The 25464-nt window shown below is 41.3% G+C and overlaps 1 protein-coding gene across 4 annotated transcripts in view; it reads right to left on the bottom strand.

Moving 5' to 3' along the window:
* The window catches only part of MYH10 (myosin heavy chain 10), a 97393-nt gene that overhangs the window by 3502 nt on the left and 68427 nt on the right, over positions 1–25464 (bottom strand). For all 4 annotated transcript variants that reach the window (XM_044453708.1, XM_044453707.1, XM_044453705.1 and 1 more), the window contains 17 exons: positions 25222–25428; positions 24975–25112; positions 23978–24101; positions 18695–18866; positions 16822–17034; positions 12849–12993; positions 11742–11948; positions 8383–8487; positions 6516–6668; positions 5892–6140; positions 5240–5452; positions 4534–4746; positions 3379–3540; positions 3016–3144; positions 2407–2495; positions 2151–2274; positions 1852–2060 (listed from right to left, as the gene is read on the bottom strand). In XM_044453708.1, the coding sequence (XP_044309643.1) occupies positions 1852–2060; positions 2151–2274; positions 2407–2495; positions 3016–3144; positions 3379–3540; positions 4534–4746; positions 5240–5452; positions 5892–6140; positions 6516–6668; positions 8383–8487; positions 11742–11948; positions 12849–12993; positions 16822–17034; positions 18695–18866; positions 23978–24101; positions 24975–25112; positions 25222–25428 (2852 nt within the window). The remainder of the gene's footprint in view (positions 1–1851; positions 2061–2150; positions 2275–2406; positions 2496–3015; positions 3145–3378; positions 3541–4533; positions 4747–5239; positions 5453–5891; positions 6141–6515; positions 6669–8382; positions 8488–11741; positions 11949–12848; positions 12994–16821; positions 17035–18694; positions 18867–23977; positions 24102–24974; positions 25113–25221; positions 25429–25464) is intronic.

Here is a 25464-nt window from a genome sequence, read left to right as displayed (position 1 = left end):
AGCATGAACAGTCCGACGGCAGGAGACATAACAGTCATAGCTATCCAGCCAAGTAAGAAAGAAAAAGAGGAAGGAGACTTTTTGAGAAGCATTTGGTGTACACAGGCCACCATTCACTTACATGAATGTGTAAGTATAGTTCATGAGAAGAGGCTCAAGAAAAACTAGAAGACATGAAACAGCAGTAACAGTGGGATATGGTTACCTCTACACACTTTCATGGGAAATACCAGAGGTATGCATCAAGCCCAAAATGTGACTCAAAACTTGTTTTGACATTCCAAAAATAACCCTCTTTGGCTCACACTGAAAGTCTAACCACTTTGAAGGGGAAACCAAATCCAAGCTGAGATTCAGAAAGCCAAGGATTTATGCCTCCCATTCAGTATCATACAAAATTTATTTAAAAGGCTACTTCTTCTCTTGATCATAACTGGATGGTATGTGTAGGAACAGTAAACCCTTACACCTGTCAAATCTCAGACAGGTAGGTGCAGGCATCTTTGTGTTGTGCTTTGGGGTTTCTGCACATCACATGTATGAGCTCTGTGCCAGCGTGGAGCCTGTTGCCAGGATGGTGCTACTTAAATATGGCTGTGCCTTGAATACACTTCTCGAGAATTCTGCACACTGCCAACTTGTATCAGGTGCATCTTTTGGGATAAAAGGAAGAATCAAATTCCTGTGAAAGATATGTGAAGATCTGTTCCAAGATCTGTGAAATAATTAAACTTTAGAATAAAGGATCCATCATTCTGTCCTTTTGGAACATACACAGCTGTCTTTTATGGAGGGAGTGCTGATTTCTAATACCTATGAACTGGCAGCATTGCCAAGAAAGGATCACACATTTTAGGAGCTCAAAGGCAGGCTATAGTAGAATTGAGAAAGTTTTGTGCAGTTGGCTCAGAAAGGAACCTGTGGCCAGCCGATAATGGTGCTCCACAGAGAAATCTCCAAAGGTGTGCCTGAATGATGCATGGCTTAGAGAAAACTTAGGGCTCTTCTCCACTGGGAATTAGGTTTAAACTCTCTTTTCTTTTACACCATCTAATAAAAGACTATGGCTTTGTAGATGTGTGCGGATAATTCTTTCCTGGAGGAGAGAAGGGCATTTATAAATTATGTTGTGAATTTGCATTTTAAGACATTCTTTTGTTTTGTCCCCATGCTGCAAGGTGCACCCATCCTGAATCTGGCTGGCAGAATGAGCCTTACACATCAGAACTATGATTTTGTTGATGTCAAGTGGACTATCTCTGAGATCGAGAGTATCCTTGGCCTGAATGGAGCAGTGATGATGACCAATGCCCACTGCTTTCAAATCTTGCATAACACCTTTGCTGAGACAGAGGTTGGAGGGAAGATGTAGGAACGTATCAGCTGCAAGCTTCTGCTGCTATTGGACCAATGCAAAGCTTGGGGTTTTGCAGCTCAAGGTTGGTGCAGGGAGGCAAAGATGTCAGTTTTGATGGGGCCAAAGTGTCTCTGAATGTGGCTTCTGAGCAAGACCAAGAAAAAACTGGGGAAAGGCTTACTCCAGGAAGACACAGTGCTAAAGAACTACTTGCCGCATTTCCTGCCTCCTGAGCAAGTAGGAGATGGCAAAGCCACCCCAAATGCCCTCTACACCAACATAGAAATGGAAATGACCTCGATATCATTCCAAATACCTGTACTGGGTATCAGTCCTTGGGCTTACAGTCCCTTGTTGGTTGACTATCCAGTCTCATTAATAATTTCCAGAAAAGGAGATTCAGGAACATTTGTTCTAAATCCCAGGCTAGAGCGCTGCATTTCCAAAATTAAATCATGATTCAATTTCCTTTTAATTGAGAGCCTTGTGCTTACTTGGCCTCCTGCTCCAGCTGCTCCTCTAGCTGCCCATTCTTTGCTTCCAGTGCTGAAATGGTTGCTTTGAACTTAGACTTTACTGAACCCTCCAGCTCTTGTAGTTTGGCTTTCAGTTCTTTGTTGTGTCGTTCAAGCTGCTGACGTGCATTCTCACTCTTCTGGGCAGTACTCCGCTCTGCAGCCAGTTCAGAGTTTAATGTGTCAACCTTCAGAAAGAGAAACAGCAGTTGTTTAAAGGGTCTCTTTTTTACTTGGAGCAGCAATCAAAAGAATTCAAGTAACACACAAAGGTTTACCTGCAGAGTAGTTTTACGGAAACGATCGTTGAGGAGCTCCATGTTGCTTTGCTCTTCCTCTAGTTCCTCCTCCAGCTGTGCAATTCGAGCTTCCAGGCGTCGTTTCTCATCAAGCAAGGCAGATCTGCAGAGGAGGAATAACACTGAGCATCAAGCCAGGATAAGTGATAATCAAGGTTTGCCACAAAAATCAAAGCTTCCACTGCAAGTGTTGCAGGCAGCAAATAATTCTGTTAGTCCATCTAGCATAACTCACTTTCCAGAGGCACTGTTGGCAATCTCATCAGCTAATTCATCCCTTTCTTGCTCTGCATGGCGTCTGGCTCTCTCTGAGGCAGCAAGTTCCTGAAAAGATTTTCAATGGCAACTTACTGGTCCCAGCAAACAAGACAATTTGATATAAAAAGCTATGACGTTATAACCAGTACCACCGAACCCAGCATTACTCAATTCTTTCCAGGCTCTATACGCTTCTATCATACACCAGAACCCAAGTATCATGAGGCTACACTGTTGCCCTAGAGGGATTTGACACTAAAACCTGATCCTGCAAGCATTTTGAAAAGGGTTCCATCAAATCAAACACATCATAAATGAAAAAGTGAGTTCAAAACTCTGCAAGTCACCCAAATACAAACAAAGAAAAAGCCCCCACCCTGAACCAAAACACAAACAAACCCTTCCCCAAACTGCAAATATATAAAGAATTTCCTTTCTCCCAAAAGTGCAAATATATAAAAAATGTCCTTTCTCCCAAAACTGCAAATATATAAAAATGTTCTTTTCTCCAGGGTCCTGCCACAGGTATATCACTTCAATCTGATACCTCTTTTAACACGAACATCCACAAAGCTCAACAACTTACTTCTTGCAGTTGAAGGATTTCTGCTTCAAGGCTCTTGAGCTTTTTCTCATTCTCCTTTGACTGAGCAAAGATTTCATCTCTAGATGCCCGGGCCTCTTCTAGTTCACGCTGATAATCTTTCATTTGAGCCTGCAATTTAAAGGCAAGAGATTTAGCTGGAGAACCTGGTCAGTCAACTACACCGCCAATCCAGTTTATGCACCCAGAATATCATTAAACAGTATCTATTTAGCACATTAAAATGTTACCAAGTCTCTTTCTTCCTGCTATTTAAAGTAAGTCTGATAGGGACGCTTGAGAAGGACATTATAGTCCTTCTATAATCTACAGTGATTAGTTCTCATGCCCATTTGTTCTGCACACCTGCAGCTTGCGCAGCTGCTTGATTGCTTCATCGCGGGCCTTGTTTGCAGCCTCAATCTGAGCTTCTAGGTCCTTCAGGTCTGCCTCCATTTTCTTCTTCGATGCTACAGCCAGAGCTCGCTGCTTCCTCTCATCTTCCAATTCTGCTTCCAACTCCCGGACCTACAGAGTTAACAAAATGGAGCAAGTTGGCGGAGCTGCTTTAAATGACATCTGATGCCTAAGGAAGAACACTCAGGGCATTTACACTGAACAATATGAATTACAGGACCCACATTTCCTTATGAGAAGATCATAAAGAAACCCCTTTGACAACCCTCATTAGTTCTTCAAGAGAAACACTCTGCCTAATGAAAAGCCAGGCAGTGGATATATAAGCAGATCAAATGCTGCGGGATGGTGTGGCTAAGATCAGGGATGCTTTCATCATCTCAGTGATTTTATGGGCAGTTTCTCAATGAGATCTTCCATCTCTTTTGATCTACAGCTCCTGTGCACAAACTAATACTACAGCCTATTGAGTTGTTGTTAGGAAAAGCTATCAAACATAATTATCCTTGAACTGAGGTCAAAATGGCACTCTTCTTCATGATGAATTTGTTTCCAAAATGAAGACAATAAGGCCCTGTATCATCTCATTAATTCTTCAAAGGAACAATAAAAGGTAATTCATGATCAACTATGCAAAAAGCAAAGAGCAGGCAAAAACTTAAATGTGTTTTGACACAACATTAAAAAGATAAGCAAAGAATTGAGTGTATTGCCTAAACTGAAACAGTTTTCTACAAGGCATTTGCTATGGTATTTCAACAAACACTAAAATGTATCCTAGTATATTATGAATTTAATACAAATTAAGAGTCCCAATTATTTGGTTTACTCATTCTATAAAACACGGGTAAAGCAAGATACGGTTTCAAAGAGGATTCAGTTATTACTACTCCAAAGGAATAATCAAACAGCTAGTATGTACTGAAAGAAAAGTTAAACTGCAGTGACTAAATACAGATTTCAATCAGTGCCTAAAGGTGGCAAAACTTGTGCTTCAGACCAAATTTTGGTAGTCTAACATTCTAGCTTCAAGAATTAATAAAATCTACATACCCCTAGTTCATAGGACACATAAATCACCAGAACCTGGGTTATGTATTGTACCTGTTTTATCAAGAGTCTCTTCTTCTCTTCATTCTGCTCATCCCTTGCTTGAAGATCCCTCTCAAACTGTGCTTTCATGGCCTGCATATTCACTTCCAGGCGCAATTTGGCATCTTCGGTAGCTTGCAACTCATCCTCTAGCTCTTCTAGTTGTGTTCGCATCTCCTCTACTTGCTGCTCCAAGGTGCGCTTGGATTTTTCCAGCTCATGAACCTGCAATCACACAGAAAAAGAGATGTCCTAGTCCTTATAGTTATCCTGATAAATGCAACAACATGGATGCAATCCCTATATGCTGAAATTTCTAAGTCCCATTATACTGAAGCTATAAGAACTCCCACAAAGGAGATGTGGCGCACCTAAAATAGATGCGTAAGTGCTTCATCAATTACTCATGCCACATTCTACCTTCAAAGAGCATGCAAATGGAAAAATGCTGCAAATGAACAAATTCTGAAGCTATATGCATATTCATCTTGAAAATAAATTTTTGTCAAAGACAGTGATGGACAAACTCATGAGAATTTAACCCAAGGATGACAAGCACGTGTGCTTTAAATGGTGTATAATAAATGTAACCATCCAAGCACACACCTTTTTAGAGCATTAGAAGGCTGTGTTTCCAACTCTCCAAATTTCAGTTTAACATACGTAGCTCTTCAAAAATGTACATTATTCTCATCCATATATATAAGATGCAACTCACATTTTTGCCCACATCGTCTTTGGAACTCATTAGGTCCTCCATGTCTGCCCGGAGTTGCTTGTTCTGCCTCTCAAACTCTTCCTTGGCTTCCAAAGCTTCCTCCAGGGCCCGTGCCAGGGACAATGCTTTGGTTTCTTTTTCTCGTGCCTCAGCTTCTGCACGGTCTCTTTCTTCTGCATAACGAGCAGTTATAGTCTTCTCTTCTGCCAGCATCTAAGCATTGTAACATACAGATGGTTGAAACAGGCCAGACATGATGATTCGAAGCTCTTCACATTCAAGTTTCTATTGTGGTGTTTTGATATTATTGCAAGCCTGTTAAGTGCTTTGTTTTAGGGCAACCACACCAAATGCAATAACCTCTAAGATGGAGTTCTTACTCCTTCTGCCCAATACCCTCTCACAAAAAAGCATTAGGATCCCCCACAAGGCTTACATTAACTAGCCAGATGAGAGTTTGACCCATGACCCAGTTGACATATGCTAAGGGATCATAGGTGAACCATGAAAGGTAACCACCCTGCTGATACCCAGCTCAAAGAATTGCATTTAAAAAGTCGGCTTGTGTGAAATGTCTGTGTTATTACTGGGCAAATAGTTCACTGCCACAAGGAAAGCAAAAGACAAAAAAAAAATTTAAATGGTGGCATACCTGATCAAATTTCTTCTGCTTCTTCTCCAAGTTAGAAACAATCTGGCGCTGATGATCCAGGTCCACCATCAAGTCATCCAGCTCTTGTTGAAGACGGTTCTTGGTCTTCTCCAATTTATCATAAGCCATGGCCTTTTCTTCTAGTCGTTGGCTCAGAATTTCCATATCCTTCAGCAGCTTCCTCTTATTCTCCTCCAGTCCTTCAATAGTCCCCAGGTCATCATCTACCTTCTTTTTAGCATCAGCCAGCTGAGGTTAACGATAGAGACATTTAGGTTAGAACTCTTTCTTTTGATATGTTTAAAATATATGTTATTTTTAAACTAACATATCTGATATAGAAGAACAGTCAGTTCATTTTCACCTATACAATGAAGTGGTACAACCAACAAACACATATACTGTCATAAAGCAAACTAGGCCCACTTCAGATGTTGTATTGCATTTCATCCTGGAAAGGGCAGCTGGTATAACTATTCAATTGGTAAATAAAATATGATACCTTTGCATGTGGCAATGAAATTTTGAAAAGTCCTTCTGTTAGAACTAATCTCTGGCAAACCTACCTGATAATAAAATGTTGCATACAGTGATACAACACCTGTGCATTCCAAGGCATCTCACCTGAGCCTGCAGAGCTATCACATGTTTCTCCAGATTTTTTCTTGCTTCCTCCTCTTCTTCCTGCTGTTCTTGCAGATTGTTCTTCTCTTCCTCCAACTGTCGAATCCTGCTACTCAAGTTCAGTTTCTGGCGAGTCTCCTCTTGCAACAGCTCCTTTTGTGGGAATGAAAAAGGCAGCCATGATTTATCATTTGCCCCAATAGAATTTGAACTTAACCTGATAGTGAAGAATGAGAACATTTAATAAAAGGGGTATTTGTCTGATCAAAGATGGCATGGGATTAAGGACACAGAGTTCGTGCTGGCTGATCTGTAAGCATTAAGCTATTGTAGTGTAACTTGATAATGGGACACATTTCAGATCTTAGCACAGTTCATTAAATCTACCAAAGCTAGAAAGGTTGCCTGTTAAATAAGGAAATATCCCACAGCAGGTTATTACCATAGAACAGTATGCTATTAATCACTTAAATAGCAGCCATCATGCAAAAGATAAAAGGACAACTTAAAATTGCCAGAGCTCATCATTCTTTGTTAATATACTACAGCAAAAGACAGGCATTGCTATCACTTTATTATTACCCATAAAAGATCAAATGCTTCTTAAAAGCAACATGTAAGTGTAAATGCCAAAACGATCTACAGGAGTTTTGCGAAGTGTCTGAGGAAATCATTGCAACTGGAAAAACTGGATCCTTTATTTTCTACATAAACAAGCAATTAAAATCCTAATTCATACTCCAGCTTCAGAGCAACTCTGAAATAAGTTACCTTTATTTTCTTCTGCTTTACCCCCTTAATTTCCCCATTTCTGCACAACTTTATCCTACAGTTGTTTTTATAGTTCTCTGGTTATCATAAAGCTGTTTCTTTAAATACACTCTTCAATAAACTCTGAGGCCTTCCAGAAACAAGTCTACTCAATCAGAGATCTGATAGAAATTGTACACAGGTGTATCCCATGCAACTACTTACAGTATGTGACTTATGGAGGTAATGGGTAGTGCCTATTCAGGCATGTTGCAGCAAAAGGGATGAATACTTCTGCAACCAACAATTGCCAATGTGTTGTTTAACTTCTGTTTTGCAATTACAATATTTCGTATCTTCATAATGTTGAGCATTTTGCATGTACCAAGACGTAACTATGTCAATTAAATTCATTTCAATTGCAAGTTGTAACACAATAAAAAGTGGAAAAGTCAAAGGGCTTGCATTGAATACATCTGTAAGGCACTGTATGTAAGGAATTAAGGCCCAGGAGAAAGGGAATTGCTCCGTGGCTGTTCCTCAAAAGGAACGGTGAACGCTATGTCTCATGATTGCTTTTGAAATTACGAGCACTTGCTCAGTACTTTCTGAGACAAGGCAGGCACATCATCTGTGTATCAGCAATGTGTATGGCATTATGGAAATCATCTTGGCTAGCCAAAACTTTAATTTTGTGAAGGCTGATCAAACAGAAGGAAACACTCCAGTATCTGTATGCAGCTTGAAACTATTTTAATGCTGAGAAAAATAACAGGGGATTGACAATCCGACAGGAAGAAGTTCTAAAACCACGCATACACTTTCCAGGTTTGCATTTCAGTTCTAACCAGAGAAGAAATAATGCTCAAAAGCTGCATTGAGGCCTGAAAGCATCACATTTATCAGCATTCACTCCTTCATACAGTGAATGCATTCCTGTTTTGCTTGGGCTATTCATCTGAATTAATTTTTTTGTTCTTCTCTGTTGATTTTATTCCTAGCCTTTCAATTTTTAAAAAGTTGTTAGCTACCTTGAGGGACCCTTATGGAACTCAAAGATGGAATATAAACATTGTAAATACATAAATAAAAATGCATTCTAACATTCTAGACACACCTGTGTATCTTGTAGCTGAGACTCCAAACTGGCAGCATCTTTAGCAAATTTTATGCCCTTTTTCTCTGCTTCTTCCAGGAGACTTGAAACATTGTCCAGCTCATTCTGCAAATCAAAGACTCTATTAGCATCTTCCCTGTCAGGGGAAAGTATTTTTTCTAGAAATATGTGCAATGTCTAGACTATCCACAGTAGATAAATTCTGTAGGAGCCAACGAACTCTAAGTAAGACTTGCATTGGGATTTACAAATTATACTATGTGTTTTTTCTTTGAATTACAATTAATTTTAAACTATTTATGTGGGGATTGATCATCAAAAATCAAGGAGCATGAGACAAGGAGTTTAAAGTCTTTCTATTGTACAGTGGTACCTCGGTTCACGAATGCCTCAGTTCATGACCAAATCGGGTCGTGAACAGAATTTTTGGCAAAATTTTGCCTCCATTCTCGAACCCGCTTCGGGTGATGACCACGATTGTGGCCATCTTCCCAGCACGAACACTCCAAACAATAACCTTCTCCCCACACACCACGAGGGGGAGCCATGAGGGTGTGCTCACCTCAGTCAAGGCCTTCCCAGCTCCTCACCACCGCCCCACTTCCAAGCCAGAGGAAGGTCCCCTCACAGGTGCTCACCCGGCTCCAGGAGGGGGAGCAGAAGCGGGAGGCTGGGGGGGGGGGCAGACAGCTCCCTCAGCCAGGAAAAGGTCACAAGGGGGGAGGTAAGGGCTGCTTTCCATGGGCCGAGGGGATGCGAGGGACAGGGCAATGGCTGGCTGAGCAGGGTGCCTCCCGCCTCCCCCTGCCGCAGGGGGAAGAAGCATGGTGGCCACTCAGCGGTGGTGGCTTGCCCTGAGAAGGCCACGGTGGAGGCACAGGAGCCATGGCCCTGCTCCTGCTCTGCCTCGGCCCATCCACCCCCGGGATCGGCAAGGTAACTGCAGTTTGGCCCACAGTCCAGGGATGTGGCTCATATTTTTGTGGTTTTAAAAAATATGTATTTACTTATTTATTTAAAACTTCTATATGCCGTCCTTTATGTACAACATTAAGTTATGATTCAGAATTGATTAACCTTATTTACATTGAACCTTATGGGGAAATTTGACTTGGTTTATGACCAATTCGGGTTGCCACCAGAATTGTCGAACAAATTAAGTTCATGAACTGAGGTACTACTGTACTTTGAAATACATAACCAAGATAACAGGTTTGCAACCTCAAGAATAGTTCTGAGAAACTAAGATGCTTTCATAATGTTAAAGTCAAGTATCTCACCATTTAACTCTAGTGCACAACAATTTTACTCTAACAGCATTTTAAATTATTCTCTTTATACTCAGACTGTCTGGTACAAGACAGGATTCAGCAGCAAAAATGGGGGAAATTGGCAGTTCAAGACAGGGATACAGCACCAGAACTGCTTAGATAGTACCCTCCTGATTACAAGAGGCAAAATAATACAGATACTTTCAAGTTGTTCAAGAACTCTGCCAAATAGATATGCACTATGAAACCAAAATTTTACATGTGCTCAACAGAAGAGACAGGGCTGAAAGGTTCCTTTTAAAAAGAGGATTTGATGACCAGGGAGGACTTCTCAATGGCATCTAGTTTTTTAACCGGTTTGCTCAGGAGTTTTTTTTTTTTTTTTAAGGATTTCATCAAAAGTCTTTTGGAAGCTCAAGTAAACCATGTCTACTGGATTGCCCTGCTCACATACTTACTCACATTCTCTACTCCAATAAGTTAGTGAGACAGAACTTTGCAGAAGCCAGGTTGTTTCTTTTTCAGCAAGGCTTTATCCCTCTATACCCTTACTAATGCTGTCTTATTTTGATAACACTTTAAACCAATTTACCCAAAGCAAATGTTAAGCTAACTGGTCCATAATTTCCCAGATTCCCTTGAATCACCTATTAAAAATTAGAGTTACACTGGCCATTCTCCAGTTCTCTGGGACACAGGCTGATCTTAGGGATATATTAAGTATTTTGGCAAAAAGGCCAGCAATTTCATATCTGAGATCCTGAAGAACTAGGATGAATACCATCAGGACCAGGTGATATGCTGACTTTGTAAATAAGATTGAGAATTTCATCTTTTGTCACTACTATCTGCCTTAATTCCTCAAAATGTGGTGCTAAAGGAATACGTCAGTAATCTCACCCACATCACTCAACCTTCTGCAAAAAAAAAGAAAAAAAAAAGAATGCTCTTTCAAGGGGAAGGAAGGAATGGCCTTGAGGTTTGGCAGCTGTGGACTAAGACAGCGGATTATGCTGAAGAAGAAATCACAGGTCTTTCCCAGTCAGCTGAAGAAGCGGGTGAGGGACGAGTCAGCAAAAGGTGCTGTTGTTACAGTAATGCCACCACTATGTTCCCCACATTCCCTCAAATGTAGATCAGTTTGTGCTCCAGCCCTGTGTGGAAAACTGGATGGGTCAAGCCAGTTGTCTCCCACTGGGCCTGTAAGATGGCAGCTCCTGTTACATATTCAGTGTTCTGGAGGGTGGCTCTAGACATTGTGAAGCCAAGAGTTTGCACTTCTGGATAAGCTACTGGCACACAAAGGAGCAGCCATTGCTAATGATACAGTTTCATAACTCTCCTGGGTTCCTAATAGGTGGATGCTGATGCTCCTTTTTTCCCAGAATGGCAACTTCAAGGGTTTGGTCGGTAACCAAACTGTGTACTATGGGCAACATCAGGCTGAAGACAGCCTGTGCAACATGGTGCATGCAGACAATCCTAAAGGCATTGTTGAAGTTCCTTCCTTCCTTCCTTCCTTCCTTCCTTCCTTCCTTCCTTGTTCTTTTCTTTTGCAGCTCAACTGCTGCAACCAAATCTTTCCCTATCCTAGCCCCATCAAGACATGATAAAGAGAGGGAAGAAGGGAAGATTTGTTTGCTTAGAAGAATGGTGAAAAGAAAGTAGGATACAGAAAAGTACATTCTCAAAATATACAGAAAGATCAAGAGAAGCGTAGTCTAAGCATCTACGGAAGGAAAGAAGAGCCCTGGGAGCTGAGACTACCTTGGGTGAAGGCACGAAAGGTAACTGGAGGTGGGGCTGAAAGACTCAAACTTCCTTAAAGATCACGAAGCACATGAATCTGCCTTCCTGGGTGGTAAGAGAAGATATGCTATTTTTGTGATGCCTTTTCACACCACAATAGCACAATATAAGATATTACCAACAGCTCTCATTCTCCTAACTCTGGGGACAATGCCTCACCACTATAAGAAAAATGTACATCTGTGCTAATGAGCATTTCAGATAGATGTGCACATGATGATCTTTTCTAATATTCCTAGTCAATTAGGTTGTGCCATGGAATGCAATTCAGCTCTTTACCTGAAGCTTGTTTGCTTTTTCTGACAACTCTGTCCTCAGTCTCTCTCCTTCTGTGACCTTGGCCTGCAGTTCCTGTACTTGACCATCGAGCTTCTTCCTTTTGTGTTCAGACTCAGCTCTAACCTGCTGCAACACTTTCACTTCACAAGCCAGCTCTTTGTTATCCGTTTCCAAACACTGCTTGTTCTTTTCGAGATTTGTCTTGAACTAGAAGCAACAGAAAGTTAGTTATCACAGTTCATCAGAACTTCATCTGTAAGAGTGTTGTGCTTAACTACAGGGAAATTCTCTGTGCTAGATCCAAGTTTAAATTCATTTAAGGCAACACATTTTGCTTGACTTTAATGTACCCACTTCTGTTCAACATGATATTTTCATATACAGGCCAGTTACTCTTGATATTGCATTACACTGCAACTGTAAATCTTTACTAGAATTTGCAGGGAGAAATTATTGCAGATTAAGTATTCTCTCTAGTACTATCATGTCAGATATGTTCAAAAACACCTAGGCTACAGTAAGAGCTGCCACTGCAGTTCACAATCCAATTACACAAGGTAGGGAGGCCTAAACATTAACAATTAAATCACAGGCGAACACAAAAAAAAGTTTTAAAAAAAGGAGTTGTAGAAACTATTAACTGTATACCAATAGTGCCTCAAGGATGTGCACATAATAGGAAATCTGGAGTGGCTGCTGCATAATGTGTGAAATATGAGCCATGCTAAATGGGCTTATAGAGGGGGATGATGCTACTGTGCTTTCATCCTGAGCATGTCTCAGTCTGTTAGAAAGAGTAACACCTGCCCTATCTGAGGTAAATGATTGGTTTACCCAGACAAATGTCAGTTCTAAGGTTGGACAAAAGCAGAAGATATGCAGTAGCATAGTTATGTTATCAGAGGACAGTATTAACATTAAAACACATTAATGTATTTTAAGCTGCCTGGGAAAGCCTCGGTAGTTATAGGCAGCCTATAAATGCATGTACAAATAAACAAACAAACCCGTTGTTTCTATATTGATATCCTGCCTTTTTCAGCAGAATTTAGTATGGTGCATACAGTACCCCTAAATCTTTCACATGCAAATTCATTTCCCACTCACTCTTTTGGCTTGTTCAAGCTGTTCTGAGAGCTCTTCCAAGGCTGTTGCATGTCTCTGTCTAATGTCCTGAATTTGGGCTTCATGATTCTTGGTTTCTTCTTCAAGTGCTTTCTTCAGTTCAGCAACTTCCTGCTCACGCTTTGTCCTAATAAACAGCACAAGATTTGAAGCTCAGCTTCCATTATTGCCTTCATTTTGTGAATTTTTATTTATGCAATGTTGTATTTAGAAACATAGAAACAGAGTAAGTGAGATGGGGCCTCCCGCGCTATCTAGTTTGACTCCCAGCTCCAGCCAGCTTCGCTCATGACATGCTACCATGTGCATGCCCAACCGATGGGGCTTCAACCACCTCCCGTGGAGACCCATTCCATACCCTAGGGGCCTAACTGTCGGGAAGTACTACCTGGCATCCAAACTGAACCTTGGTTCCCTGAGCTTGGCTCCACTGGAATGCGTCCTGCCCTCCTCTGCAGGGGAAAACAGGTCTGTACCCTCCTCCATGTAAGACCCCTCATGTACCTATATGTTGCCAACAGATCCCCTCAGAGTCTCCTCTTCTCCAGGCTGAAAAGCCCCAGTTCCCTCAGTCTCACCTCATACGGCATCCCCTGCAATCCGGCCACCATCCTTGTGGCCCTACGCTGCACTCACTCTAACCTGGCTATATCCTTCGTGTAATGAGGGGCCCAGAACTGAACACAATACGCACCAGAATCGTATAGAGTGGCAGTAATACCCCTCTCGATCTAGAAGCCATGCTTCTGGCTATGCAATCAGGGGTGGCGTTTGTCCTCTTAACCACGTCACACTACTGACTCATGTTTAGCCTGCAGGGCTGCTCTCCAGCCATTTGTCCCCTAACCTGTACGTTTGACACCTATTCCTTGCAGTTATCTGAATTGAACACCATTCTGTTATCCCTGGCCCACTTCCATAGTCTGTCCAGATTCTTCTGGATCCGGAGTACCTGTTCCTCAGTTGTGGCCACTGTCCCCTCTTTAGTATTGTCTGCAAATTTGATCAGCAGGCTGCTCACCCCCTCTTCCAGGTCATTGATGAAAAGACTGAACAGGATCGGTCCCAGGACAGAGCCATGGGGAACCCAGCTCATCACTGGCTGCCATCCTGATGATTCCCCACTAATGGTTACCCTCTGCTTTCAGTCTGTCAACCATACCCAAATTCATCAGACAGTGCATTGGTCTATCCCAATACTCCTCAGTTTCTCAACCAGGATATCATGGGGCACTTTGGCAAAGGCCTTCCTGAAATCCAGGTAAACCACATCCACTGCATCCCCTTCGTCTGGCCTCCTCAAAACCTTGTCATAGAATTCCACAAGGTTCGTCTGGCAGGACCTGTTTTTGCAGATGCTGCATGGCCGCCAACCTCCCCTCCCTCTCTAGGGTTACTAGATCTCCTGCTATTATGAGCCCTTCCACTGTCTTTCCTAGAATGAACGTAAGGCTAACTGGTCTGTAATTCCCCATGTCCCCTCTACTACCCTTTCTGAAAATTGGGACCACTGACACCACCCTCCAGTCCTCTAGAACCTCACCCATTCTCCATAAGACCACAAAACAAAACAAAACAAAACAAAACAAAACAAAACAAAACAAAACCAGACATGAGAGAACTCCCGCCTACTCCCAAAGTATTCACAGGTGTAACCCGTTAGGGCCTGGTGCCTTTGTCATGTCCAATGTCCTGAGAAGGTCCTCAACTTTTAAGGGGGTGACTCTAATCTATGCTCCTAAATTCCTGGCCTCATCCATTCCCCCATGTAGATATCCCCAGTCCTGCTTTGGAGAGAACACAGAGGCAAAATAGTCATTTAGCATCTGGGCCTGTTCCCTCACATCGGTCACTGAATCCTCTGCCTCCTTATTAAGTGGTCCCACCATCTGTCTCCCCTTCCTCTTGCTATTTCCATGATGATAGAAGCCATTTTTGTTGCTCCTGATATTCTTTGCCAGTCTCAGCTCATAATAAGCCTTAGACTTGCAAAGAATCTTTCTGCAATAGGCCTCCTCCCCCCGATATACCCATTTTTCTACTTGCCCCAGTGTCCATTTCCTACAGAGGTTCCTCTTAAGTCAAATCCCTCTTATCATCTCCTTTCATATCCAAGCCTTGCACCTCCAAGACCTCCCTTTTGAGTGCCATCCACCCCTCCTGAACTCCCTTGCCTTCCAGTATCCTCTCCCAGGAAACTTTCCCCAGTCAGGCCTTCAATTGACCAACGTCGGCCCATGTGAAGTCCCAGCTTCTAGTGCTTGACCTGCTGCTTGTCCCCATTCCCCTGATCTCAAAGCAAAGGATGGAATAATCACTCACATCCAGAGCTCCCCTAATCTGCACCCCATTTCAGCTCCTCCATGTTGGTCAAGACCAAGTCAAGGATATATCACCCTTTTGTTGCCTCCTGGACCCTCTGCATGAAAAACCCTCTATAGCATCTAGGAAGCGGCATGACCTGGCCATCACCGCCGAGTGACTCTCCCAAGTAATATCCGGGAGACTGAAATCTCCCATAATTACTGTGTTCCTCCCTCAAGATATCCTTCAAATCTGGTCCGTCAGGACATCGTCAAGGGTCTCAAGTTGACCTGGAGGGCAATAATACACCCCTCACTGTCAGGTCCCTCCCCCTGTCAGAACCCCTTAGTTTCACCCAGACCGCCTCTACCAGATCCCCATCTGTGCCACATTTACAGTTGGCTGCCCACATTTACAGGAACTGAGGTGTAGGAACCCTGCAAAAGTTGAAAAAAATGCAAATATCTCCAGGCCTCCCTCAATCCTAAATTCTTAATAATGTTGACCATATGTGTACTGGCAAATGCATTAACAATTACTTCTTCTGCAATCTGAATAACCTTTAGCTTTAAAACAAGACCCAATGCGCTGGCCTGCTCCAGGGGAGCTCATCCTGCACTGTGTCACGAGCCTCACACGAGGCCACATGCCCACTCCCAAAAGCAGTGCCCACCCCACCCTCACCAAGGGGAACTGCAGCAGTGGCTGGGAAGGGGGACATTCCCTGTGCAGCTGTCTGTGCTGCAGCAGGCCACAAAATGCCCCCCAAAATCCCATTTAATTACTGATGGCGAACTTGCAGATAATTAAATCTGCAAAGGTTAAACTGGTGAAAGTCAAGGTTAGACTGTACTTTTTGTCTATACTTTTTGCATTCATGAAACATAGTATTCATATTCTGTTAGCAATGTTCATGACAAAATAACTTAAGCTCATTTTCAAAACAGCACACACAAAGCACAGCCGGCATTACACTTAAGTAGCAGCAGTAAGCATTCCGTTTGAAAAGAATAGTTTAGTTTTAATGAATTTAATGTGTTACTCCCTTCACCCCATGACAGTTTTCCACGACAAGGGAGAGAGGCCAATACCACCATTTAAAATGCTGACACAATTCTCTTCCTGAGCTGGAGATAAAACTGTATCAGAAGTAAAGTGTGAGGCAAACATTAGATTATTGCAATGTAAGAAATGCTACAAAACTTTTTGTAACTCTTTCCCATATAACAAATTTGCAAAGATATGCTATCACTCTAATCCTACAGAAATTTTAAACAGCTTTGTCTTTACGCCATCTTCTAGGAAGAATTATATCGTTAAGACTTTAACAAGAGTAAACTTGATCTGGATGAGAGCCAGTGAGGTGTAGTGGTTAGGAATGTGGGACTGGCACTCAAACAATCTGGGTTCTAATCTCTGCTCAGTCATGGAGAGAACTGGGTGGCTTTGGGCCAGTTGCAGACTCTCCCAACCTACCTCATAGGGTTGTTGTTGTGGGGATAAGATCAGGAGCAGAAGGACAATAATGTAAGGCACTCTGAGTTTGTTGTAAGAAAAAAGGTGGGATATAACTCTAGTGAGTAAACAAGCAAATATGTAAGAATAATGGTATTGCAATCAGTTCCTAGTACATCCCTAGTGTTCCACTAACCTGAGCTCCTGTTGAGCTGCAGTGGTGTCCAAGGTATCTTCCAGCTCTGTCTTCAGTGCCTCCAACTCCTCGCTCAGGTCTCTCTTCTGCTTTTCTGCCTTGTTGCGAGAAGCTTTTTCTGATTCAAGATCCTCTTGTAGCTCTGCAATTTGAGCTTGCAATTCTCGTATAAGTTTTAGTGCATTGTTCTTTTGCACAACTTCTTCATCCCCTCTGGAAACGTAACAAATGTTCTAGAATAAGAGTGAGGCTTGAAACTTGCTTTGTTAAAAAATGGAACTAGTCTCTGCTGTGTCCAATTTTACTCAATTTGCACTAATTTATTTAGATTCCCAGTTGTGGGTGAGTGGATAGGATACAATGAAGTGTCAAACTGGGTTTCAGTGCTGTTTCCATATTCCAAGCTATACGTACTTCCACCTTCCTTTTGTACCCTGCTCTGAAGCTGTAAAGTACACATGTGAACATTTCTCTGGAGGTATGAAAGTTCAGAATAACTCTCCCATTATGGATTCTGAGGACTACCACAGGCTGTAGAAATCACTGTATGTGAAACACAATAACCTCAATACTCCAATAAGTTTTGAGCATGCTCAGAATTACAAAGGAGCATATTTTAAGAGGTCTATTTAACTTTCAGTTTGACTCATTTATTCCTCCATTCAATAACTACATTCCCTGCAATTTTTTGTAGGACTTACATCCTTTTCTCCAAAAACAATGCAACCGTTTGCTTACATATCATAGTTACATGACACACAAAAATTGCACCTTAATGAGAAGTTAAAACCACTGAAATATGCATTATTTGAAAATGTGTCTCCAGTTTGACATCAAGGCAGCAGTATAAGCCAGGAAGATCTTGTTTTAGGAGCCCAAAGATGTGACACTGTATGATAGTTTAAATATTTGCAACTAAACTCTAAATATTTTTTTAAACTAGAGCTATGAAAACTACTTAACTGACAACAGGAACTATGCCAACTATCTTGAAAAAGTATGTGTGAATGAAATGATACTGGGGAATTGTTGAAGAGAGCAAGGGAAAAAGAAACCAGATACATATGAAGTTCTCTTTCTTCAGAAATGGCTGTTCCAGAGGTTGAATTACTTCAGCAGTGGAATGGGACTTCTGTGGCCTTTCCTATTCCCCATGGAGCTTCTGGAGTGGATCCTCCAGAGCAGTTCTGGAGGGTTCATGGGAGTGCAGGTGGGTGCACAGGACATGAAACACCTGTTCAACAAGCAGTATCCTTTTGTTGGCAAAGAACTGTTTTGAATCCAAATACAGGTCTTTAACCAATCCTGATACAACAGCAGCAGTGCTTGGAACAATGATGGGGTAGAAGCAGTATTTATGCATTAGAAAGTTATCTCCAGCTATAAGAAAGTTGTAGTATTTTTGGGTATTAAGTTCAGATAAAGTTGTACTGCAATAGCTAAGTGACATCTTCCCCAGTTACATTCTTGAGCCAAATTTTTTAAACTTACAAAATATAAGCATTTAATATTTGCAAAAGTAAATTCCTAAATATCTGCTGTGAAGGAGCTTAGGCAAGTAAGAATTAACTGTTCTTACTCTTTTTATGCCAGAGTGGAAACCTACAAATCACAATTTTTGCCAACATAAATCCAAAAAAGTAGTTATGTCAAAAAGTTTTGCAACACAAAATTGCACTCTACTCTTCAGAAGTGAAAGATGAAAGATCTGAAAGAATACAGATGGAAGACCCAGCACAGAGCTGTGCTGTGTAAAATATGATGACCTTGCAATGAAAGAACAACTGATTCAGATACTGATCAGCCACCCTAGGAAAGCAAACGCTCCTCTTAGTAGCATCCAATGATGCCATCTCAAATAATCATATCTTACCTGGCAAGGGCAGCCTGAAGCTCTTCCTCTTTTTTGGCAAGCTGGATTTTTAATTCCTCAATCTGGGCTTGCAACTCTGCAATTTGGTCCTGTAGGTCAGTGGTCTCTCCATCAAGTTTCCTTTTAGCTTTTTCTAGCTCTTGACGAGTTTTTTCTTCTTTTTTCAAGCGCTCTTTAAAGAAACAGTAATGATAAGTGATTTTTTTTTCTTACTGAGGCTAGAAGTAAATTAAGGTAACTAAATTGCTATTTCAGGTTTTGGGGGTAAAGGGTTCTAACAATCCCAGGTGAAGAGATTGGCAGCCAATGTACAGTAGCCATCTCCAACCTGGCACCATCCACATATTATTGGACTGCAACCCCCACCTCTCCAACTGTTGCTCATGCTGATGGGAACCTGTGGTCCAAAACACTGCAGGGGCACCATCTAAGGGGAGAACTGATGTATGTACTGTACTTGGAACATCTAAAAAAATCCTGTGCAAAGTAATTTAGAATTAATCAGGATTTAAAGTCAGCATTTAAAATTGGAAGTGAACCCTAGCAGGAAAACAGGGGAAGCTTTCTTCTTAGCCGATGTGTGTCTTTTCTCTTTGAAGCCAACAAAATTGGGATTGCAGATGTATTAGGTAGGCTGAAACAGGCTGGTTCAAAGAGAAGATTAAAAAGGGAGGCAACTTGTCAATGATTTTGTGCATTACTATGTTTTTATCAAAATTCTGAACAGCCATTTGGTCATTCTGTATCAGTGGACCAAGGCAGCTCAGGGTGTTTCTCTAGAACAGGGGTGAACGCCTTGTCGCCTTCCCAATGTGTTAGCCTACAGCTTTCTACCAGCTTTTGCCAGTATAGCCAGCAGTGGAGAATAATGGGAATTGTAGGCTCAAACATCTGAAGTGCCACAAATTGGCCACCCCTGCTCTGGGGGCATATTGTGTCTTACACCTGAGATTTCCTCTCTCTAAATGGATAGTATTAAGTTATTGGCACATTTAAAATGTGTTTTAGCAACGCCCAACTGTTGCACATTTAGAAAGAAAATTACGTGGATAAGCTTTGCATCCAAACACTCGTTAATATACATGTCATTGTAAATTATCTGCCATAAAATTAACACATGGCCAGTACAAGAGGATTCTCTGCGGGTCTGTGAGAGCTAAAAGACTAATGTTACAGCACTCACCTCATATAATGCAATGGATTGAGGATCTAACAACAGTTGCAGTATTGGAATGGGTATTTGGTCTGCCTTTCAAAAATTATGCAAAATTCTTGGAAAGCTGTATTTTCTTGGAAAGCTGTATGTGTGAGGACTCCATCTTGTGTGGAAAATCCGCCAGGATCCCTTGCTTGGCTTCCTGAACTCCAGCCCACTTTGCAGCAGCCCAGGGCCCCAGTTCCTGGCAAATGTACCCAGGGTTTGTGGGGTGCTTGACAGAGATCAGGTCAGCAGCACTGAGCAGGGAAGAAGGCTGGGCACTGGGAATGGCAGCTGGAGCACCTGCTCACTTGCACCGCTGCCACCACTGGCAGCAGCAGCATGCAGGGAAGAAGACTGGCTGTTGGGAATAGTGGTGAAGGTTGCCAGCTGCAAAACCAGGGGGTCCACAAACATTTGTAGACTTCCTCTTGGCTCGGCTCACTTTGCATGAGAGCAAGTCTGCAGATTCTGGAGGGGCAGATTCCAAAAGGTTTCATCCCAAACCTAGTGTACAGCCTCCATCTCTTTATATATGCAGACTGAAATGGATATATTCAAATCAGTGTGGTTTTTCCCGCTTCATACTTTTGTTTGGTTGAAATTTAAAGTATTCAAACACCAAAAATACAACTTGGTGTCAGCAAAAGATCATCTCAGGCTGCCACTTTGACTGAACTGTTTTTCTCTTTCCCCAACACACCTTCTACTTTCAGCTCTCCTGCTGGATGTATCCTTATGAAATAATCTCTTTTCCCTTAATAGTTTTATCAATATAATAACTGAACTTTATTTTACTTGTAAGCCACCTTAATTTAAAAAACTGAAAAATTCCAAAGTGGAACACAAAAAGCAAGTGGCATAGAGGTCTAATCATCAGGCAACCTCTGACAATAATAGATGCTTACCAGGTAAGAAAGAATAGCTCAGACAGATTATGTCTAGCATCCATTTGTTTAAGTTATTTCCCTTCAAAAACTCCAGGAAATGGCTTCTTTCCCCATAATAGGGGATTTCTCCCAAAGTCTTCCGAAAGGGAAGAGTATCATTCAAAATGAATGTTGTTATAAAGTCAACTGCGGCCTCACCTAACAAAGAGACATCTTAGATAATCTCAGTCATCTTTTGTGCTACGGACTAGAAATATCTAAATGAATTTTAAAAACACTAAAGTAGTGGTTTCCTGACAACTGGATATATTCTGAAGCAAAATAGAGTTTTCACTAAGGACTATTTAGTTTAAAAAAGCTTCTGCTCTGAAGCATGATTACAAAGCTCCTACATACATAAAGGTGCTTTGCGCACTCTCGCTCCATGGCAACTGTAAGAGATTCCAAATGAATCTAGCTTCGAACAGGGATGTAAGGATGCCGTGGAAGCTGTTCCACATTTTGTGGATTATCAGATGTCTTTCTTTTTGTCATCTATTGACAGAGTTGGATTTTGCAGAAATGCATTCGTACATATTGTGCAAATTCATACTCCCCAAATACATATTTCAAACATGCTGAGAATGTAGAATTGGTAGGGAATTTTTTAACGGCCGCTTAATTAGCTATTATTGGTAACTGGAGACTACCTATTGCTCCTTCTACAGAAGAATGGACTGACAGGATAGGTACATACTTCAGTTAACAGACTTTGTTCAACTACAGGAGGACAGACAAAAAAATCAAAATTTGGACAACTTTGAATGTCATTTATTATGTACATGAACAATTTGACTTGGACATCAATGACTGTAGAGGATTTGCAATGTTAATATAAGGTTTTGAGGACAACATTGGATACCATTTATACTGTGTACCGGGAAAACTATGATTAACTCACTTGGCAACTGTAAGTGCATGTGTGTTGTTTGTAATTGTGGTTTATATAATTTGTGATTTTCTGCTTCTATATTTGTAATACAAATTAAAAGTGTGATAGACACCAACACTCAAGTTTCCATTTGTACTGAACGCAAAGTAGTATTTGCTAGCTGCCTTGGAGAGGACTACAAACATTAATGGTGCTCTTTAGAGCCTGTGTGACTTATTCAAAGCCGCTAATGTGGAAGAGCAATTTTTATAAGGAGCGTGTCCCAAATATGCAGATCATTGTTTACTTTCAATAGAACAACTGGGGTGAGAGGCAAGACAACCTTCTGCTGGGCAGGACTGTGACACTGGGGAGATTCTTCCCATACCCTTGTATAAAGAGGAGTACTTGCTTTCCACACTGGCTGTTGATCACAGAGCCAGAACAAAACCTTTTCATTGTTTAATCTTAGTTCTCGAGTTAGGAATTCATGGAGGAACCTACTTCCCCAGCAGATGCTGGAAAAGGGAAAGAGCAATCACTCCAGGCTCTGGAAATCTGACCTGATTTCTGGTTTTGATTCCCCTGATGCTTTGGAGAAAAAAACAAAATGGAACAACACTGTGTTAAAAATGGATTCTCTTCTTCATTTCCCACTGTAGACTGTTGAAAGAGGGACATATAGTGCCAAAATGCATGTTTGCCATGATGAGTCTAGAGCAGGATTGGCCAATGTATGAACCTTCAAATGTTTTGGCCTGTGACTCCAATCATCTTCATCATTGGCTATGCTGGCAAGGGCTGACAGGAGTTGTAGGTCAAAATATCTGGAGGACCAAGCTGCCCATCCCTGGGCTAGAGTAATGGAGGATATGCCCAACTTAATGTCTTTCAATATAAACCCTTAGAAGTATAGCTCAGTTATGCTTATTATTAAATTTCAGCTTATCTGGCTGGAAGTCAGCAACTGCAATACATTCATAATCAAAACAGCTGGTCAAAGAGAAAAAGAAATCATGTCCAAATTAGGACACAGAGATCAGTAAATGTGTAATATTAGTAAACTGCCAAGTCAGCATTCTACAAAGCAATGTGTTTTACAGCCAAAAATAATTGCATATCTAAATCCAAGGAGGTTACATATACTGTTGATAAGGCAAATATAACACTGCAAAAATTGCACGGCATTTCTTGTAAAAACACAGTCAAGTGAGTTCCGAGAGGCAGAAGGGGAGTTGTTGAAAACAGAATGTTGGGACTAAGAAAAACAACTCAATTTAGGAATAATTGGGGAAGCAAAAACAAGCACTTTTCTACATAAAAGTTTAAAACATCATTCCAATACACATTAGGGACAGTGTTTTCTTGAAAAACCTTGAGCTGGTTAAGTTAATGTTATGGAGCTAATCTAAAAGAGAGAGACTCAGAGAGAGAGGGAGGGAGGGAGGGAGGGAGGGAGCAACAGTGAGTGGAAGGTCCCATTCTGGTTTCCCAGTAAGGCTAGAAAGGGCAGCACCGATGGAAAGAAGAGATGTCTACTTGCTTTTCTCTTCAGCAAGCCTGGTGCCAGTGATTATGCCCATTTTAAGGTATACACAAAGTTATGTCAACTACTCACAGTTACCGAAACCTTACCCAATAGCTCCAAAATAAATGAACTAATTTTTTGATAATTTGCATAAGTTGCTGCTCACTGAGGTTTGTGACATGGATACCCAAGGACTGGCTTGTAACACTTGAGCTTGTTCAGGCCTTATATTGTTAGTCTTCTGATTATCAAAAACAAAACCCAGGTCAGAAATTGCGAGAGGGCAGTTATTCCTCCCTTACAAAATTCTAAAACTTGCATAAATCCTTTCTGTTGGAGCAAGTGAAACAAGTCATCTGAGTGGGATGGTGTAATGTGGCGTCCTGCAACAGCAGGGGTTTGGACCCGATGGCCCTCATGGCCCCTTCCAACTCAACTATTCTATGGTTCTAAATAACCCCATGATACTATTCTACACAAACACAGAACCTACCCCAAGTTCTTCAGCCACCTGATGTTAAGCAGGTGGCAACCATGAAAGATAACTTGGTTCTGGCACCTCATACATGGAATGCCATACCTAAAGTAACTTATCTGGGAACAAACGACTTTTCAACTCCTGGTGAAGACTTTTTGTATTGGTCTAGTAATTCCAACAAGTTTTACATCTGGCTTTCAATGTGTGTTTTATGCTATATGTTGGATTTATTGATTTATAGTAGCTGTTAATTTATTCTAATAAATCTATATGCTTTACCTTCCAGATCTGTGATCATCATTTCTTGCTTGTTCTTGAGTTTAGCCAAATTTTTTGCCTTTTCTTCTTCTTCAGCCAGCTGTGAAGTACACTCTGCAATTCTATCATCCATTAATTTCTTCTCCTAATTAAGAGAAATAAGCAGCCAAGAAGTAAATGGATGGTCCCAGGGCACTAGACATGGGTCTCACAGTTGTAGTTTTGGATAGTGTTGATTTTAATGATGTTTATGACAAAAGTGATTCTCCATAGTTTCTCAGTATTGTTATTTATCCTCCCCAGTTTTCACAACTAATACTGGAGGTGAACTGGAAAGACACTTTGTATTTAGAAAGAAGCAAACACTTTTGGGCAAATTTAATATACCTAGACAAGCCCCATATTTAGCAGAAAGAATAGTAGAAACAGTTACTTGAAAGTAACTGACAGAGATTTACAGAAGGGCATAATATTCATCACTACTTTCTCCCTGTGCTATTGATGCCAAATAAAATATGGCAACAATGCAACATGGTTCAAAGAAAGGGAAAATGATCTGAAATATTTCCAGAGAACCACTTACACAATAAAGAATTCCAAAAAGACTCCTTTTCTAAGAGTAAATACTGACTTTGTAAAAACATGTGGGTGGGAACATGCTGAAGGAGTAACTGAGGCAGGCAATTTATTGGTGGGCAAGCCCTTTACTCCATGTACTCCAGTAGGCAATCACGTCCAGAATTTTTGTTTAAACTGTGGTCAGTAAAAAGCAGTGAACTCACTCTTTAGCTGTGACTGAATGTAATGAAGTGTTCACTTACAAAAAGCTGTTATATATTTAGATCAGTGGATTTAGGATTTCCCATAACCCAGTCACCATAGAGCACACATCTGATTTTCAGTCCTTCAAAAACATTGTCAGGGCAAGTACAGATCCCATAATAGTCACCGTTCACATGCTGCCAGACTGTTGCCAAATTCACTAGTACTAAAGGGAAGTGGCACAACCTGTTCCCACCTTAAGAAATTTGGAATTCTGGTCCTCTAACAGTAAGATTTCTTCTTCCATCTTCTTTATTTTGGCTTCTGCTGTAACCTTCTCAAGCTGCAGCTTCTGTCGAGCACCTTCTTCTTCGTCAAGCTGCTCCTCTAAATCCTAAAGGGAAAACAGCAGTCCACTGTTAACTAAACCAACAGTGAAGAAATCAGCACACTAATACTTGGGCATTTTTCAATTATCTTACCAGCAGTGCACCATCACATACCTGTATATGAGTCTGCATTTTTTTCTTTTCATTTTGTAGCACTTGGTTCCTTTCTTCTTCCTCCTCTACTCTGGATTCTAAATCATGGAGAATTTCTTCTAACTCTTGCTTCTTGGCAGCTAGTCGGGCTCTCATCTCCTCAGCTTCAGCAAAGAGTTCTGTCTCTGCTTGCAACTGCTCTGCAAGGATGTTCTTCTCTTCTAGAAGCTGTAAACATGGCAAGAAAGTTTGTTAACCTTTTTC

Source organism: Varanus komodoensis, unplaced genomic scaffold, assembly GCF_004798865.1.
Source record: "Varanus komodoensis strain SLA01 unplaced genomic scaffold, ASM479886v1 scaffold7_1, whole genome shotgun sequence".
Classification (NCBI taxonomy): Eukaryota; Metazoa; Chordata; class Lepidosauria; order Squamata; family Varanidae; genus Varanus; species Varanus komodoensis.
The sequence above is the reverse complement of the archived record's forward strand: the minus strand, read 5'-3'. Positions and strand labels throughout refer to the sequence as shown.